The sequence below is a fragment of the Haliotis cracherodii genome, unplaced genomic scaffold, assembly GCF_022045235.1.
Source record: "Haliotis cracherodii isolate W230 unplaced genomic scaffold, xgHalCrac1.p SCAF_13, whole genome shotgun sequence".
In the NCBI taxonomy this organism is placed as follows: Eukaryota; Metazoa; Mollusca; class Gastropoda; order Lepetellida; family Haliotidae; genus Haliotis; species Haliotis cracherodii.
Window position 1 is genome coordinate 38,631,939 of NW_027266268.1, and position 20,681 is coordinate 38,652,619.

The window sequence follows — 20,681 nt, forward strand, 5'->3', positions numbered from 1 at the left end:
AAGTGACATATTGATATATATAGTATTCCCTTATATATTTTATGTCAGCTTCTATGGCATAATTGAAGCCGCGTCATATCTGATAAAAATATACGTCTGCAGCATATATAGCTACTACATCTGTGAATTATGATAACCCATATCAACACGTTTAACCGTGGGAATAGATTATGAATTGTTCTGTTGTAGAAGTGTGGTGTGTGACAATTAAATATTTCATCGGTGTATGTTGACACGCAACTCAAAGATATGATGACCAAGATATTCCCCTTTACAACTCGCCCAGCTAACCCCTGCACAGTCTTCGCTTTGTGGGACTGTATTGTTTAACGACATATTATATACACTCTAAGCAAATTATATGTTATAACTTCACAATAATAAACCTTCGGTAAAATGACGGAAGTAGCACAAAACATACTTTTTGGCGTTTGGTGAGTTGTTTATGAACTGATAATGTCGTAAAAACTACTTCCTACCGATAAGCACATGCGCATGCGCATTCACCAATCGCATTCCATTATGGCGGACAAAGCGACGTACTCTAGCAGACTACTTCTGTCACTGATCGGTAATTATGGACATTGTATTTGTTTCCGAGATTCTTAGTGTCAGATTTTCAAGCAAATAGTCACATTCTAACAGATAGTCCATGTGTTTAATCTAATTTTGTCCTGTCATGTCAGTCCCTGTAGTTTGTTTTTCTGTTGCCATGTAAATGTTTGTATTTTTCACAGATGCCACTGTCACCGTTCATTGTTATTGACACGATCAATGACACTGAGTATATATAGCACTGTTGGTTAGCCGGTTGCTATGACCAATGTCATTCTGATGTCTAAATCGTCGGTAAACTTGTTTATGTAGCAGTTTTACTGACGAAGTTGTTTTTTAGCACGTCCGTGTTTCCGTGGGAATCCTATTTTCGTGGTATGTTGATGTCAACTCCAAACACTTAAGAGCTGCACCTGGTATATTGTTTTGAATCTAAAGCTGTTTCTAATGAATGTAAATATTCCAATATTCACTGGTCACAAATACTCACAATAAGTTAGTTTATCAACACAAATGACAACAATAACAACCAGTATGTATCCATGTGGGGAATTGAACCCAGGTCTTCGGCACGATGAGTGAATGCTTTAGTAGGCTACCCCACAGCCCCTTACACAAGTTGAAGGATTGCTACAAAAAATATTTCTTATGTCATGAAGTGTTAAGATATAGAATCAGTGTAAACACATGTTATTCCATATGAACACAATTAGTTGTCAGTGTATGCTGGCTTTACTCACTTTTTGCAACTAATCATCATTGTCATGATCACAATTCTGTTCCATGTACTTTTTGGCAATTTAAAAAAATATGTTTTTGTCAACCAGCATAAAACAGTTAAAGGAGCCTAAGTTAACGCTCACTAAATTGCTATTTCATTCATCAGAAATTTCTTTCGGCATCGCCGGAAATTAGGCAGTGTTAGAGGGTCCTAGAGTTTTTTTTCTCAGGCGTTATTTTATTATTACTAATGCAGTTTGATCAGTCATAAGTTTTGATCACTGTTTCACAGAGCTCCAGATAAGCTGCGTATCTGCGTGAAATACGCATCAGAAATGCAGAAATACGCAGTAAAATATAATCCAAGCGTATCAAATACGCAACGAACATTACAGATACGCTACAAAAATAAAACTTGTGCGTATCATCGAAATATTGTGAAGTAACCCTGCGTATTTGATTAGCAAATGAGCAACTTATATTGAAATTATAAGTTGGCATTCCGTCAACCTTGCCAAACTCATCATGATAATTTGCCATCACACTTTCTTGTGGAAGTATGGTGGTATTTTTGAGTCCTATAAAGCTCTCGAACCCACACGACACCAGTTTGCAGGGACTAGATGAATAGTGTTTTTAAATATTTAACTTAAATACCCACATGTGTAAAAACTAGTGGGTAACAGAAATTTGAATACGCACCTAGAATTACTGATACCCAATGATTTTAAAATGCATGGGTAAAATACCCACAACACCAAAAGCTTATCTGGAGCTCTGGTTTCAGCATCAAAATATCATGTGAAAAATAACACCATTTTCACTATTTTCCATTGCAGCAAAATCGTCAGTTGAGTCAGAATGAAATAAGCACCATGACTGACAACAAGATGACAGCTGAAGTTACTTCAACATTGCCTGGTGGCAGACCACCGGGAACCCCCAAAAGAAAGAAAAAGGGTGCACTTGCAAAACTTGCCGAGAGAAAACGACGTGCATCGCTAGTTTCAGAAGCAGAAAGCAACTTAGGGTCAGTTCTGTCAGTGAAGGAGAAAGCTGTCAGTACAGATGAAAAAGGTCACTCAAAGAGTTCTAGTGCAAGGAATGAAGTGTTCACTTCTAATGAATCCAGAGATGTTTATATAGAACCAGTAGTTGTTGTAAAACCCAACCTACCTGTTGGTGATGATGCAGCAAAACCCAAGCCTAAGCCAAGGAAAATGCCTAAAAACAGTGAAGGTCGTGTGTCCCCAGTCGGAATGGAGATAGATGAAATGGCTTTGTCAGATGATGATAAAGATTGTTTGCAAGGATCTCAAACAGATGCAACTTTACACAGATTCAGAAATCTTAGAATGGCTACTGAGAGATCTGGGTCGGTTGAATCTCTGAAAAGTAGCCCTTTTATGCCCAAACCTCCTTCTACCCCTAAAAAGTCGGCCAGGGGATCATCAAAAGGAGAGAAACGGACCAGGGATCCGAACTCCTCCGGGGATGAACCAGATCAAGGACATAAGAGACTTGTTTACCAGGGTCTTGAAGATTTAAATGTGAATGCAAATGATTCCAATGGTGCTAATAATATTGTTCAAGGTAGTTCTACAGACCATTCACAATTCCTAGACTCAGCTGTGCCAAAGTCAAGAAGAAAAATAAGGGAACATTTGAATAAAGAATTCGACAATGCGGACTCTGCTATTGGTGATTCAGTAAGTGAACCAAAGGCAGAGGTGATAATGGGATCTGTTTCTGATCTGAAGGCTGTTTCTGAGAGTATTGTCTCAATGGATGCCAAGGAAAAGTCCCTGACACCTCGCTCAGCAAGATTGCCGCCTTTGTCTCCAAAAACACGCCCCCCACCTCTGGGACAGAATATATCCTCAAAATCCTTAAGGACAACATATAAATCTGATCTGTATCCAGAAAAGTTTATGTCATCCCAACAGAGCAACCTGGACTGTTTATCCGAGAGATCATTTGCTTCTTCCAGTGTTATGACATCTATTACCACACGACAAGCCAGGGAAAGGTAACAATGTTAGACAAAAAAAACTTAATTTAGAAATAAATGACAAAAAATAAATTGAATATCATGATATCAACCACCGATTGACTCTGTGTCTCCTCCCTGTACAACATGGCTCGATACTCATGCTATCAACCATTTGGTGGTTCATTCTCCCTGTGTGTTGTCTTAGGTGCCAGGGGGGCACGGGTGGCCAGGTTGTCTAAGGCGCTGCGATTCGCTGTGCAGAGTTGCGTCCCTTGGGTGCGCCAGAAACCTATGATTGTGGGTGTTATGTTTCTAGGTTTGTCAGCACCATGCCCGTGCTTGTGGGTTTCACCGAAGTGGTAAACGTCTGAGACCTGCATCACTTCGGGCTTTCCTCCCACAATAAGCTGACACGCCGCGATATAACTGGAATACTGTTAAAAGCGGCGTTAAACCCAACTCACTCACTCACTCTTATGTGCCACAATTAGCTTTGTGGAGTTGTGTCCCTTGGGCACACCAGAAACCTGTGATCGTGGGTTCGAATCCAGGTTTTCCCTGTTTATATTTCTAGGTTTGTCAGCACCATACCTGTGCTGGTCACTAGAATGGTAAATGACCTCCCACATGAAGCTGACATGCCATCATATAACTGGAATACTGTTTTAAGGTGGCATTAAACCCAACTCACTCACTCACTCATTCTCCCTGTACAACATCGTTTGATGCTCATGCTATCAACCACTGGCTGACTGTGTCCTCTACCTGTGCACTGGCTGACTGGGCCACCTGTTGGCACAGTGGACAGCAATAGAAACTAATAGCCTATTAGTCCTTATAATGATAACATATAGTAAAATCCTTAGAAATGGCAAATTTCTACTGGTCCTTAGGATACCTTGGCAAGGCTTACAGGACTAGTGCCAATTTCTAATGCTGTTGGAGGAGGTTGTAGATTTATGTCAAACTAGCAGTGATCACAATATATGTCAAGGGCTTAACAAAATCTGGACTGGTAACTTCTCAGAGTCCTTTGGGAAATGTTCTCAGTGTTATTGTTATTGCAGGAACTTCCTGGTGGGCAACTCCAGCACCCACTCATTGCTGGGCAGTGAGGAGCTAGAGCGGTACTTCCCCTCCAAGGAAGTCCATGTCTGGGTCGGCACCTGGAACATGAATGAGATCAAGGTAACAATAAAACAGAGTGAGTGAGTTGGTTAAACGCCACTTTTAACAGTATTCCAGTTATATCACGGCGTGTCAGCTTAATGTGGGAGGAAAGCACGAAGTGATGCAGGTCTCAGATGTTTACCACTTCGGTGAAACCCACGAGCACGGGTATGGTGCTGACAAACCTAGAAACATAATCTGGGTGAACCGGGATTCGAACCCACAATCATAGGTTTCTGGCGTGCCCAAGGGACGCAACTCCGCACAGCGAATCGCAACGACTTGGCCACCCGTGCCCCCCAATAAAACAGAGAAACTGCGTGCAGCAAGAGTCTGTGACTTCAGACACTCGAAACTCGTTCTTTTAACAGTCTAGGAATCTAGAAAAATCAGTGATTGGAAAATTCCTCTTTTCCCATTAAAATGTTCAAATTAAAAATTAAAATAAAGAGGTTGCTCTTATTAAAGATATGTTAGAAATTTCAGGTAATGGGGTTGGTTACCTGGACAGATATGTAAATCCATCAATGATGCCCATCGCCCCATGGATGCACTTAATATATGACATTTTTTCTGAATGTAATAGTGTAGACAAACCAAGATTTGTATTTCAGTCTCAAGTAGTTTCAGGCTATTGCAAGCACTGTATCATTGATGGCAGGAAACTAATGATTTGATACTTTTTTTCCCAGACAGTTCCTGATGACATCAACGACTTCCTACTGCCGCAGACTTCCATGTATGTTCAGGACATCTACTGTGTGTGTACCCAGGAGAATGCCCTCAACAAGTAAGCCAGTAGGGATTGATAGATCCTTTGCCCACATCTGAATCACAGGATTTGTTTGGTATCTATGTTGGCAACCGACCATTTGATTTCCTGGGGTGGGGTGGGGGTGAGGGAGAATTTTCGGGACAGTTTATCATTTTCCAGTTCCTCACAAGGTGTTACCATGTTACCAGTTCCTCACTGACTAGATGTTACCATCTTACCAGTTCCTCACAAGGTGTTACCATGTCACCAGTTCCTCACTAGGTGTTACCATGTCACCAGTTCCTCACTAGGTGTTACCATGTTACCAGTTCCTCACTAGGTGTTACCATGTCACCAGTTCCTCACTAGGTTTTACCATGTTATCAGTTCTCACTAGGCGTTACCATGTCACCAGTTCCTCACTAGGCGTTACCATGTCACCAGTTCCTCACTAGGTGTTACCATGTTACCAGTTCCTCACTAGGTGCTACCATGTTACCAGTTCCTCACTAGGTGTTACCATGTTACCAGTTCCTCACTAGGTGTTACCATGTTACCAGTTCCTCACTAGGTGTTACCATGTTATCAGTTCTCACTAGGTGTTACCATGTCACCAGTTCCTCACTAGGTGTTACCATGTTACCAGTTCCTCACTAGGTGTTACCATGTCACCAGTTCCTCACTAGATGTTGCCATGTCACCAGTTCCTCACTAGGTGTTACCATGTTACCAGTTCCTCACTAGGTGTAACCATGTTACCAGTTCCTCACTAGGTGTTACCATGTTACCAGTTCCTCACTAGGTGTTACCATGTTACCAGTTCCTCACTAGGTGTTATCATGTTACCAGTTCCTCACTAGGTGTTACTATGTTATCAGTTCTCACTAGGTGTTACCATGTCACCAGTTCCTCACTAGGTGTTACCATGTTACCAGTTCCTCACTAGGTGTTACTATGTCATCAGTTCCTCACTAGGTGTTACCATGTTACCAGTTCCTCACTAGGTGTTATCATGTCACCAGTTCCTCAGTAGGTGATACCATGTTACCAGTTCCTCACTAGGTGTTACCATGTTACCAGTTCCTCACTAGGTGTTACCATGTCACCAGTTCCTCACTAGGTGTTACCATGTCACCAGTTCCTCACTAGGTGTTACCATGTTACCAGTTCCTCACAAGGTGTTACCATGTCACCAGTTCCTCACTAGGTGTTACCATGTTACCAGTTCCTCACTAGGTGTTACCATGTTACCAGTTCCTCACTGACTAGGTGTTAGCATGTTACCAGTTCCTCATGTGGTGTTACCATGTTACCAGTTCCTCCCTAGGTGTAACCATGTTACAAGTTCCTCACTAGGTGTTACCATGTCACCAGTTCCTCACTAGGTGTTACCATGTTACCAGTTCCTCACTAGCTGTTTGTTACTTGCAGGAGAGAGTGGGAGATCAAGATCCAGGAGACCCTTGGGCCATCTCACGTCATGTATCACTCCGCAGCGCATGGCGCACTCCACCTTGCAATCTTCATCCGCAGGGACCTCATCTGGTTCTGTTCAGGTAGGCCAGCTGCAGGGTCCAAAATGACTGAAACACACTGAGATGAACCTTAAACCTGCATTGTGATACACGTAAGTCTTAAAACGTGAGGAAACTAAAAACTAACTTTACGAACTTGCATATTTCAGCTCCAGAGGAGGACTTTGTGACAACCCGTGCAATGACGATGGTGCGGACGAAGGGCAGCATCGCTTGCTGCTTCTCTATATTTGGTTCCTCCTACCTCTTCCTCAACTGTCACTTTACATGTGAGTAGCCCCTCCCACATCTCTTAACTCTCACTTTACATGTGAGTAGCCCCTCCCACATCTCTCAACTCTCACTTTACATGTGAGTAGCCCCTCCCACATCCCTCAACTGTCACTTTACATGTGAGTAGCCCCTCCCACATCTCTCAACTGTCACTTTACATGTGAGTAGCCCATCCGCGTCTCTCAACTGTCACTTTACATGTGAGTAGCCCATCCCACATCCCTCAACTGTCACTTTACATGTGAGTAGCCCCTCCCATATTCTTCAACTGTCACTTTACATGTAAGTAGCCCCTCCTTCCTCAACTGCCACTTTACATGTGGCTTTACATGTGACTTTACTTTACTGTTTCAGCTGATCTGAGCAAGAAGAAGGAGCGTCTGAATGACTACATGAAGATAATCCAAGGCATTAAACTGCCCAAGTCTTCCTCTACGGGTACCCCCAGATCAGGTCAGTAATTCTGGTAATGCACATGTTATGTCTGTGTTTCTTTGATTGTAAATAAACTGAATTCATTAGTGTCCCAGGGATGGTAATGGAGGTCCAGGGATGGTAATGGAGTTCCTGGGCATGGTAATGGAGGTCCCAGGCATGGTAATGGAGGTCCAGGGATGGTAATGGAGGTCCAGAGATGGTAATGGAGGTCCCAGGCATGGTAATGGAGGTCCAGGGATGGTAATGGAGGTCCCAGGCAGGATATTGGAGGTCCCAGGCAGGATAATGTGGGTCCAAGGTATGATAATTAATGTTGGTCCAAGGCATGATAATATGGGTCCAAGGCAGGATAATATGGGTCCAATGCATGATGATGTGGGTCCCAGGCAGGATAATGTGGGTCCAAGGCATGGTAATGGAGGTCCAGGGATGGTAATGGAGGTCCCAGGCATGATAATATGGGTCCCAGGCATGGTAATGGAGGTCCCAGGCAGGATAATGTGGGTCCAAGGCATGATAATGTGGGTCCAAGGGATTGTAATGGAGTTCCTGGGCATGGTAATGGAGGTCCAGGGATGGTAATGGAGGTCCAGGGATGGTAATGGAGGTCCAGAGATGGTAATGGAGGTCCCAGGCATGGTAATGGAGGTCCCAGGTAGGATAATGGAGGTCACAGGCAGGATAATGTGGGTCCAAGGTATGATAATGTTGGTCCAAGGCATGATAATATGGGTCCAATGCATGATAATGTTGGTCCAAGGCATGATGATATGGGTCCAAGGCAGGATAATATGGGTCCAATGCATGATGATGTGGGTCCCAGGCATGGTAATGGAGGTGCAGGGATGGTAATGGAGGTCCCAGGCATGGTAATGGAGGTCCCAGACATGGTAATTGAGGTCCCAGGCATGGTAATGGAGGTCCCGGACATAGTAATTGAGGTCCCAGGCATGGTAATGGAGGTCCCAGACATGGTAATTGAGGTCCCAGGCATGGTAATGGAGGTCCCGGACATAGTAATGGATGCTCCAGGCATGAATAGGGACAGGTCCCAGGCATGGTGATGGAGGTCCCAGGCATGAAAATGGAGGTCTCACCCTAAAAAGTACTTGAATTTGTTCAGTAAACTGCAATCCCAAATTTCAAAAACATTTGTTACAATGTCCCACACTGTTGGGGTCATCTGCCCAGGACAAGGGAGTTAACTGACCATAAAATTCCAGTTTCCATCGTTGCTGAACTTAGCCCATTTTATTACAATAGAGATCTTGAGTATTAATCAGATTGTCTTGACTGAGCGCTGACATTTTGTTTGAAGCAAATGCAAGTGATCTGGGTGGAATCTGATTGGTCAGTAGGAGGGATGTAGAAGGGACATAACTTGTAATCACCACTGGTGGTGCTACAATTGAGCAATGAAATTCTAGCCTAGTTCATCAAGGGTGGAAACTGGACTTTTCCTGTCAGTTATCTCCCTTGTCTCGTGTTGGAGTACGATGAGTTGTCATAAAAAAGCCTTGTGATTTCACACCCACCCCATGCTTGTGCTACAGGGGATGCTACATCCAACTTCGACAGCGTCTTCTTCAGTGGCGACCTCAACTTCCGCATCGAGAGGAAGAAGGCTGCAGTGGAGGGGATGGTGGACCACATCGAAGACCAGCAGTTTAAGAACTACGAGAACCTCCTGGGAGGAGACCAGCTGTCCAAGTTCATGGTGGAAGGTATGTTTATTCTCTGACGACACAGTCACCAATATTCTAGCTTAGTCATGGCTGCTTGTAAATAAGGCTTTAAAAAAAATGAATTGCTACTCAGACAATGACTTTTGAAAACATAGAGCAGGCAGGTGTTGTTTTTTTTTGTATTTTTTCGTTAGCTCAAAACAAGTTACAACCAAACAGTTGTGTACCACTAACCTGGGAATGGGCCTCCCTACATAAACAAGCATACAAACTCCTATTGCCACCATAGCCATAAGATAAGATACAAAGTAAAGCAGTGCGAATGTATAGGGTTGTAACTGTGTGCTCTATTGGATCACTTTGTTTTAAAGTATTATGATTACTTTATTTAAAAAAGAAATGGAAATAAACACCAAATATGCGGCAGACTTTATGATGATGTGGGCGGTGCCTAAGAACCAAGACTATTATTTATTTTAGCCTAATCAAATCTAAACCAGAGAAACTGGTGATTGATATAATAGCTGTTTCCGTACGATGACAAGCAATCAACAAAGTCGACAAATTTGATCACCCGATCCATTTTAGTGATTGAAATTTAACATAAAGTTAAAGGGTTTCTTGTCATTAAACTCGTGTTAACAGCGCCAAATTCAGGGGTCCCAGGATTCCAATACTACATAAGCAAACATTCATCTTGGGTCAGTGTCTTGCTCTTAGTTAGATTTTCTCTTGAAGTTGGAAAAATCAGTCTTCATCATCAGTTTAGAAATTAGAAAGTGTAAGAATAAAACAAGGCCACATGTCAACCATTTGAAAATGTCTGAAAGTTTTCATACCATTATTATCCCGCCATGAAGTGGGGTCAGGGATAGCGGAACAGAGTCCGTCCGTCCGTCCGCCAAATTCTCAAAGTGGAAATCTTTTTTCAAAAACTATTCAAGTAAGAGAAATGAAATCTCACTCACTGATGTAACTGGTCATGATCTCAAATGAGTTTAAAAGTTGGCATTGAGCATTCATTTTTGCAGTGTTATGGCCTTGCTCCATGCTTTTCAACTTAGTGCATACTGTGTGAAATTGTGGACAAGTTTTCTCAGCAAATACTTGAATGACATGAATGAAAATTTGCAGGCTTATATAAGAGATACTTGTCAAGAATGAGTTCGAAAATTGGTCACGTAAATTATTAGTTTACAGAGTTATGGCCCTTGAATTATGTTTTTTTACTTGGTGCATATTGTGTGCAATGGGGACAAGTTTCCTCAAAAACTACTGAAGTTAGCTCGGTCTTGTTTCAAAGTTTCCTTTGCTTAAAAACTCAACATTTCCACTGAGGCAACAAGCGCCCTTGTCCTTCCTTATCCTTCCTTGTCCTTCCTTATCCTTCCTTGTCCTTCCTTCCTTTTCCCTCCTAGTCCTTCCTTGTTCTTCCTTGTCCTTCCTCCCTAGTTCTTCCATTCTTGTCCTTTCTCATCCTTCCTTGCCCTTCCTTCCTTATCTTTCCTTCCTTATCTTTCCCTATGCTTCCTTTTCCCTCACTGTCCTTCCTTCCTAGTCCTTCCTTGTTCTTCCTTATCCTTCTTTCTTTGTCCTTCCTTGTCCTTCTTTCCTAGTTCTTCCTTCCTTTTCCCTCCTTGTTCTTCCTTGTCCTTCCTTATCCTTGCTTGTCCTTCCTTCCTTATCCTTCCTTATCCATCCTTGTCCTTCCTTATCTTTCTCTATCCTTCCTTTTCCCTCCTTGTTCTTCCTTGTCCTTCCTTATCCTTCCTTGTCCTTCCTTCCCTATCCTCCCTTGTCTTTCCTTGTCCCGCACTGACTCTGGTTCCTACCCTACAGATTTGTTCTTCTTGTTATCCATTACCATAAGTGTGATGTGGAATAATTGATCTTTTTCCAGGAAAAATATTTCAAGGTTTCCAAGAGGGAAGGATAAATTTTCAGCCGTCATACAAGTTTGACATCAAGACTGACCAGTATGATACATCTAACAAATCCAGGATTCCCTCATACACGGTATGTCCAAACGCATGGCACTGGTAGCGCAGTGTTTGAGACTAAACATAGATGGCCAAGGCTCCTTGTCATAACCCCAATGTTAAACGTTACATATTGAGGGGGTCCCTAGATTCATATACTATAGGAACCAAGCCCCAGTTGTCCAAGGCGCCGTGAATCGCTGTGCAGAGTTTGGGCACACCAGAAACCTATGATTGTGGGTTCGAATCCATGTTCGCCTGATTATGTTTCTAGGTTTGTCAGCACCATACCTGTGCTTAGGGGTTTCACCGAAGTGGAAAACGTCTGAGACCTGCATCACTTTGGGCTTTTCTGACATGCTGTACATAACTGGAATACTGTTAAGAGCAGGGTTAAACCCAACTCACTCACTCACTCTGTGATTACCAATGTGTGATAACTAAGCAAGTGTTGAGCCGTGGCCTTAGCAATGCACAGCACCTGAACAGGTAAAAGGAAACATTTCAGAATTACAAAATAGCCTCAGTGTGAGCATGCTTGAGGGTGTGGATTTATTGCATTATGAGGAAGTACATTATTATGATTTTTATTATTGTCAGATAAGCATGATCAGTTCACTAGCCCAAAAGGAATGTTACTTGACTTTAAATTTGGAAGAGAGCTTAAAGTTTCAGACCATTTTTTTATTCACTGCTATTAGTTTAGCATGTGTATCAAATATTGAGAAATAGATGTCAGAAGATGACATTTGTGGGAATACTTCTTTTATCTTTGTTTGTTGTTTAACGCTGCACTCAGCAATATTCCAGGTATATGACGGCGGTCTGTAAATAATCGAGTCTGAACCAGACAATCCAATGATTGACATCATGAGTATCAATCCACACATTGGGACATGATGACATGCATCAACCAAGCCAGTGAGTCTGACCACCCGATCCCGTTAGTCGCCTCTTACGACAAGCATAGTCGCCTTTTACGGCAAGCATGGGTTGCTGAAGACTTATTCTGTCCCGGATCTTCACAGGTCAGGAATACTTCTACATCAGTGTGAATGAAGACAGATAATAAGGGGTTGTTTGACTTCCAGGACCGTATATTGTTTCGGTGCAAGAAGAAGAACTGGGTCCAGTGTGTGCAGTATGACTCTGTGATGTCGGTCCGCCACTCCGACCACAAGCCAGTGTTTGGTGTCTATGAGACCTGCATCAAGGCTGGGAAAGAAGGGTCAGTGTCACACGTACAACATCTTTTAAACAGGTTAAACTAGGGTGACCAATTGGTGGTGGTCCTAACAATCATCAGTGCACGGGTTAAACATCTCAATAGTCATCTCAGCTGCACAGGTTACCAGAAATAATGGCATGTTGAAATTTGATTTGACAGTCAATACTGTGTAAGGTGCATTCTTGTTGTGTGATTTGTGGAAACATGACAGTGTCTTCAGGACAGCTTATCCATCATCATTACTTAACGGTCTTCATCTTCCCAAGGCAAAAGCGTCCACTAGCCCATTTACCAAAGTCGTATTTCTCTAGGCTTTGATACAGGCTAGTGGACACACTTGCCTTGGGAAGATGGATGTTCTTGTAAACACTACGGTCCTACTTCTCCCGGTACTGCGGACAGAGCTGCAGATACACAGCGTATTTTAGTAAAATACCCTAAAAAAATATTTAAAACTAAATTACTTTCAATTAACTTGCATACAGAAGCGCATGCATTAAATGAAAAACTCAAATGTATAAAAAAAGCACTTGTAAATACCCCATGAATATTTTTCAGCTTGTGTACAAAGGAGCTAATTTCCAAAACAAAATTACAAGTTAATTTACTTTCAGAGTCAAGCCTATATATTTAGGACAGGTATATACATCTAAAACATTATTTCATTTTTTAAAAATATTAAAATGTTCTCTAATTGTGGGAAAAACCCAATAGAGTGATGAATAGATGAGAAAAAACCATATTGATTAACCTATGAAAAATGTAATAACCCAATTAAAATAGAAACCCTAGAGTAAAAACTCAAATTACTTAAAAACTTATCTGGAGCTCTATATGTACATCTGCTTAGTGATGGAGTGGCTATTTTTAACCAACCAATCAAACAGGCCTGGTGAGGTAGAGGCCAGGAAGTGATCTGACCAGTCAGTGCTCAGCTTACATCAATCACATGAATGTTAATGTTTCTTGCTTGTCAACGTATGCACTATGCTTTGCTAAAATATCAGGCAATGATCTTGGTGTTTGAAGTGCAGAATTGTATCTCTTACATGTGCCAGGATCTGCTGACAGTAGGTTCAAATCTCAGATCACTCATACCGAGAATTTAGAGCCCTTCAGTAAAATATCTTATTTTTGATGAGATTGGAAGGAGTGTCAACTCTGCAGGTCACTGTTGATGTATTTGTGTACAGGTGTTCATTTTTGTTGCAGGGGTCACTTGTCAGGTGGACAGTTTGACAGATCAGTGTACATGGAGGGTAAGTTAACTTTGATAGATAGTGTACATGGAAGGTAAGTTAACTTTGATAGATAGTGTACATATAGGGTAATTTGACTTTGACAGATCAGTGTACATGGAGGGTAAGTTGACTTTGATAGATAGTGTACATGGAGGGTAAGTTGACTTTGATAGGTAGTGTACATGGAGGGTAAGTTGACTTTGATAGATAGTGTACTGGAGGGTAAGTTGACTTTGATAGATAGTGTACATGGAGGGTAAGTTGACTTTGACAGATAGTGTACATGGAGGGTAAGTTGACTTTGATAGATAGTGTACATGGAAGGTAAGTTGACTTTGATAGGTAGTTTACATGGAGGGTAAGTTGACTTTGATAGATAGTGTACATGGAGGGTAAGTTGACTTTGATAGATAGTGTACATGGAGGGTAAGTTGACTTTGACAGATAGTGTACATGGAGGGTAAGTTGACTTTGATAGATAGTGTACATGGAAGGTAAGTTGACTTTGATAGGTAGTTTACATGGAGGGTAAGTTGACTTTGATAGATAGTGTACATGGAGGGTAAGTTGACTTTGATATATAGTGTACATGGAGGGTAAGTTGACTTTGATAGATAGTGTACATGAAGGGTAAGTTGACTTTGATAGATAGTGTACATGGAGGGTAAGTTGACTTTGATAGATAGTGTACATGAAGGGTAAGTTGACTTTGACAGATCAGTGTACATGGAGGGTAAGTTGACTTTGATAGATAGTGTACTGGAGGGTAAGTTGACTTTGACAGATAGTGTACATGGAGGGTAAGTTGACTTTGATAGATAGTGTACATGGAAGGTAAGTTGACTTTGATAGATAGTGTACATGGAGGGTAAGTTGACTTTGATAAATCAGTGTACATGGAGGGTAAGTTGACTTTGATAGGTAGTGTACATGGAGGGTAAGTTGACTTTGATAGATACAGATACAGACTTTGATTTGGCAGATAAGCCGACCCCGTAGATCAGCCGAGGTGTTAACTTGACCATTGAAATATGAAAGAACATGATATGACCCGTAGATAAGCCGAACCAGGAAGTGAAAGGCAAAGACACAAAGCAAAGTCGGACTGCAAGACATGTGCCTGTACTTGCAGATATTCAATGATATAAGATCTGACAGATCACAATCTGAAAAATACTATCATGTAAGTGTATCCCGTGGATAAGCAGACCCCTTTCTACACAATTTTTTTTTCTGGTCCTCAAAATTCAGCCTATCTGCGGACATATATGGTGGTGTACATGGCGGGTAAGTTGACTTTGATAGATAGTGTACATTGAGGGTAAGTTGACTTTGACAGATAGTGTACATGGAGGGTAAGACGACTTTGATAGATCAGTGTACATGAAGGGTAAGTTGACTTTGACAGATAGTGTACATGGAGGGTAAGACGACTTTGATAGATCAGTGTACAAGGAGGGTAAGTTGACTTTGACAGATAGTGTACATGAAGGGTAAGATGACTTTGATAGATAGTGTACTGGAAGGTACGTTGACTTTGATAGATAGTGTACATGGAGGGTAAGTTGACTTTGATAGATCAGTGTACATGGAGGGTAAGACGACTTTGATAGATCAGTGTACATGAAGGGTAAGTTGACTTTGATAGATAGTGTACTGGAGGGTAAGTTGATTTTGATAGATAGTGTACATGAAGGGTAAGTTGATTTTGATAGATAGTGTACATGGAGGGTACGTTGACTTTGATAGATAGTGTACATGAAGGGTAAGTTGACTTTGATAGATAGTGTACATGGAGGGTACGTTGACTTTGATAGATAGTGTACATGAAGGGTAAGTTGACTTTGATAGATCAGTGTACATGGAGGGTAAGTTGACTTTGATATATAGTGTACTGGAGGGTACGTTGACTTTGATAGATAGTGTACATGAAGGGTAAGTTGACTTTGATAGATCAGTGTACATGGAGGGTAAGTTGACTTTGATATATAGTGTACTGGAGGGTACGTTGACTTTGATAGATAGTGTACAAGGAGGGTAAGTTGACTTGGATAAATCAGTGTACATAGAGGGTAAGTTATAGCATATCTCCCAGGTAAGAGGCAGTGGTGTTGCCTAGTGGTTATAACATTTGCTTGTCACGCTGAAGGCCTCGCCCTCTCTTTGAATATTTTGCCATGTGTGCTGTGTTTAGAAGCTGCCTTCTCTGTTGTAACCTATTGCAGGCACAATTGTTGAGGGCAAAATGGTGATTTCAACTTTGCAGAATCAAATAGATAGTACTTTGTGCAGTTAATTCTTTTTTCTCTTTGCTATTATTTTAGGGTCAGTAGATTTGTAAACAATTTTACAAATGTCTGTAAAGGGATACAATTTGTGAAGCCGTAACACCTTGTGATAATTTCCATTATTACTAGAAGCAGGATCGGGAACACGCGGCGCTCTTGACGTATATGATATCCCCTCTCTTTCGTTTCAGGCAACAAGAAGCGAGCTATGCACATGGCCAATGGAGAGAGGTCTCAGAAAGCCAGTTCAGTGTGCTCCATACAGTGACATGAAGAGACAGTGTCCTAGTTCTTGTACAACGAAGATTCACACATGTAGCTACACACAGACAGAACCGTTTTGGTACTTAATACACATGTAAATCAGGAAGAAATTATCATTATCATGGCAGATTTCTTTTATAGACTCAAGATAATGTACATGTTATTTGTTGAATCAGACTTGCCTCTTTCAGTTTTTGTTGCATAATAGTGCCTATGTTATACAGATTGCAGGAGATGTTTTTCTAAAATGCCTCAGCACAAAGCGTCTGCATCGTTTCATTTACATGCTGTCGTATTGCAAATATGTGAACTAGGGCACTGTGTATTTACCTGGGAAATGGCTGTAAGATTAGCTGTGATATTTTGTAGTATATTTTCATAACTATCCGTTTGTGATCAGTATGTTTGGCTATGATGACTGGTGATGAATTGTGCCATGTGTAGGTAGTTGAAGGGGTGTTTGTTTGTTTGTTGTTTTACACCGCACTCAGCAATATTCCAGCTATATTACGGCGGTCTGTAAATAATCAAGTCTGGACCAGACAATCCAGTGATTGATATCATGAGCATCAATCCACGCATTGGGATCGATGATGTGCATCAACCAAGTCAGCGAGCCTGACCACCTGATCCCGTGAATCGCCTCTTACGACAAGCACAGTCACCTATTACAGCAAGTATGGGTCACTGAAGACCTGTTCTTCTTCACGGGTCTGGGGGGATGTAGCAAGCTGTAGCAAGTTTCAGATGTTAGTGAGTGTCAGATGTTAGTGAGTTTCAGATGTTAGTGAGTGTCAGATGGTAGTGCATGCTATCTCATGCCAGAAGGGTTCAGAGTAATGAGTTTGTGGCTCAAGAAGAATAGGTGTTGAAATACAGTTATCATACCTCCTTGTCAGAATGATGAGATCTGTTGTCCACGTGATCTTGATAAAATACTGTATCCCACCTTGGAGGGGAATAAATTTCTCAGTAAGGGAATAAATCTCTTATACCCCACCACAAGCAAGTCAGGCTGCATGTGGATTTCTGAGAGGAAGAATAAATCCTTTATACGCTTCAAAGCAAAAAGCTGGACGCTTGTCTGAATCAATGGAAGTCACATGACATAGCCCAAGCTTACCTCACCAATTGAACAGCTGTTTTCTATCAATATTGAATTTGTTTGAATTTTTTTACAATGTCATATTGAGACATGTCAGTAAGATAAATTCGTTGTAGCAGAATCATTCGTGGTACATGGGGTTTTATGCGTCCCTCGTTAGGTTTTATAACGCTCGCCTCCTGCTCTTATTAAACCTAATGCAGGACTCATGAAAGCCTATGCACCTGGAGTGATCCTGCTACAACTTACATGTATATTGTAGGCTTATCCCACAGGGAATACAGTTTGATGTACTCTCTGAGTGGTCACTGTAGCTGGCTACAGGGAAATTTTTCAAAACATCATTGTTCAAATTCATGTATTTATCATGTCAGGTATTAAAGATAAATGCGGTAATAGATGAAGGAAAAGTTTCCATACATTATCAAGATATGTGGTCAAGCTGCAGATATGAATGTGAGCCGTAACTGTTCTCTGAAGTGTGATATGGCTTGGGCCAACTTAATCCAAGTCCTTCCAAACCAGTGACGGTGGATGACACATCCACAACAATGTGATGGCGCTTATGTATCTACATTCATAACTTGTAGATTTCGGGGGTTTTCATGATGCAGAAATCAGATATGCTGGTCTGATTGCTTCGCTCACTCATACCGAGAATTCTGAAGGCTCAACTCTGATTTACTGATCTGTCATTGGAAGAAAACCTTCAGTTGAGCCTTAATCAGTGTTCATTGTTATACCTCTATTACGAATCTTGAAATTCCATTGATTAATCTGTACCACATGATGAAACAATACATTTCAATGTAGACCCTGAAATCATGCTACTGACACTGACCTCGAATACTTAATTGTCACATGATCAGTATTGACCTGTCATGATGAATTTTAACTCGTCTGCTAGAAAACAAGATGGGTATGAACGTTTCACAGTTTGCAGCTAAGTTACTGTAATGAAACAGAGGATGGATAAAGGACTTCATAAACTTTAAAGTGAATTTCGGTGTAACAAAACCAATGATTACTTGAACGAGGTCAATATGCAAAAACAAGGACCCGAGGTCCGGTCAGACCACCTCTGGGGTCAGGTCCTTGGGTCCTTTTGCATATTGACCTCGTCAAGAGTAATTATTTGTTTAATGTTAACTTTATAGGTTTTTTTTCCATTACTCAGTTCCAGCAAGTGTTTACTAAACATCCGTGGATTGTGTGAAAACCCAACAGGAGCGGTAACAGAAACCTGAGTTGTTTTGTATGTGGTCCTGATAGTTCACCTAACTGTGCTTGGGTGTGGTTAGGAAACTGGTTGGACGTAGCTGCTGTTTGTGCCCACTTGCCTCATTCTCGAACAATCCGAAAAGTAATTGGCTCCGACTTTCGATGTCTCTATCAAGAGTTATCTCCCTTTCACTAGTATTGTTAACCACAGGAGTCTGTATCTAAAAATAGACGCCCTCATGCATATTCATGACCATTTCCACACGCGACTCCTGTGGTTAAACCTATGTGTAAAAGCATCACCTCAAAATGTTTACTTCCAGCAGAATGTTCATGAAATGTTCATGAATTGTTCATGTTATAACACACTGCCTTGTGTGACACCAGCTGTTTCCATAGAACTGCAGCCTTGGAAGGTTTTCAATCTTAATCATGTTAATACAATCAGGTTGTTTACTCAGATTTGATACCTCTCTCCTCACGACCTGTCAAACCCACCACAAGAAGTCACGTCAGGTGGACACTGAGCTAATTCTCACACCCAATCAAGATGAAGGGTGGGCGGGTTCTTGGGCCAATCACATTTATAATGGTTCCTTGTCAAACTGGCACCCATGAACAGGGCATGTCCATCCGTCCATCCACCATCCACCATCCGTTTTCAGAGCAGAACTGCAAAACCATTATATATTTCTTGTTAAAACTTTCTATGTACATCAGTCTTTTTATTGTTTTGTTTTCATGATTTAAACAAGTTGTTTTCCATTTCCAGAGCAGAACTCAAAACAAATATTTCTTGTTGGAAGTTACTATATAGATAAGTCTGGTGGTGAACTTGTGTGTTTTGATGATTGGGGATTTTTAATAACAATGAACAGCATTATATTTTTTCTTCCCCAAAGGTATCCAGTGGCAGTGAACCAAAAGTGGGGTATAAGTAGCCATATTCCATTTCCGAATTGCCCCAGACCGGGGGGATATGTCATCTGATGACTCTTGCTACTCATGTTTGAAGCTAGAGGAATAAAACGACAGATATAGATCTCATATCTGTTTGAATGATGCGACTGAAACAAAAGGGTGTCAAATATCCATAATTAATTATTATTTTCATTAAGGACTGCCCATGTTATATTTGTTTTCAAGACACAGAAATCCCATATGCTGATTGGCCAAGTAGACAGTTCAGACATAATGGTTTGTCAGATCTTGATGGAGAGAGGTATAGAAGCATGGCTATTGGTTTGATTCAATAGCTTGGTTTATAGTATTTGTCTTCTACCAATCCCATACTGCATATTACAAAGTTAAATAAATAGCCGTCCCTCGTGAATTCTGCAATAACAAAGTAAGGGGCAGAAGTAGCCTGGACGACATAATGCTAAATAATTCTGGATATTACTTCATTGAAAATATCCACTGTTTTGTTACTATAACTACAAATCATTATAATTGTTACCTATGTTATGAGTGGAAACATTACTTCCAGTAATCTTTGACTTTTTCTTTATCTGAGTAAAAAGTAATTTTTAGGGTTAAAGGTATCATTGTGACAATTATGAAACTATTGTCCTGCACATGTTAATCCGTCACTTGTTTCAGATATGTTCTTTATGTCAGGTGCCATTTTAATTACATTTGTACAGATTTTTAAATATTCTCATTTTTTTAAAAATGTATAGCATGTGATTATCTTATTTAATTTACAACATTGTGAGTGAGCACTGTGATTCTGTCTTAATCAGACCAGACCAATGCAGCTACAAGTCTTTAATTCAGTCATTTCTGTGAATATGGTTTGAAACAATTAGGTTATTAGCAGATGTGAAAATCAGATTATGTTTGTTGAAGGACCTTGTCAAGGATTAGCTCAAATCCACAGCATATGTTCTTATTGATGATCAGTTTTAAGTTGGGATCGGGGGTCAGGCTCACTGATTTCATAGTTAGATGTTCATGATGTCAATCACTGGATTGTCTGGTCCAGACTCGATTATTTACAGACTGCCATCATATGGCTGGACTATTGTGAGTATCTAAAGAAGAAGCAAATCATCCACTTACAGGACAAATGAAGTAATCATTTTGTCCAGTGAAAATATTCAGTTACCATAGTGGATATGCTTGAACGTGAGCCTACATCAGTGCACTACTTCAAGCATTTGGTGTAACAGTCAGTGTAGTGTTAAGATTTTAGAATTATGATTGTTGTACGTGGGACAGTGTCTGGTT

At 41.0% G+C, this 20,681-nt stretch overlaps 1 protein-coding gene across 1 annotated transcript; it reads left to right on the forward strand.

Annotated features, from left to right (window-relative positions):
• The first annotated feature begins 524 nt into the window (after positions 1–524).
• LOC139459324 (phosphatidylinositol polyphosphate 5-phosphatase type IV-like) lies at positions 525–18,261 on the forward strand. Its single transcript, XM_071240780.1, has 12 exons — positions 525–571; positions 2,115–3,304; positions 4,336–4,456; positions 5,131–5,228; positions 6,624–6,748; positions 6,877–6,996; positions 7,355–7,453; positions 8,992–9,162; positions 11,024–11,139; positions 12,194–12,330; positions 13,543–13,589; positions 16,051–18,261. The coding sequence occupies exons 2-12, from the start codon at positions 2,151–2,153 to the stop codon at positions 16,125–16,127; spliced, it is 2,265 nt and encodes a 754-aa protein (XP_071096881.1). The 5' UTR covers positions 525–571; positions 2,115–2,150; the 3' UTR covers positions 16,128–18,261.
• The last annotated feature ends 2,420 nt before the right edge of the window (positions 18,262–20,681 follow it).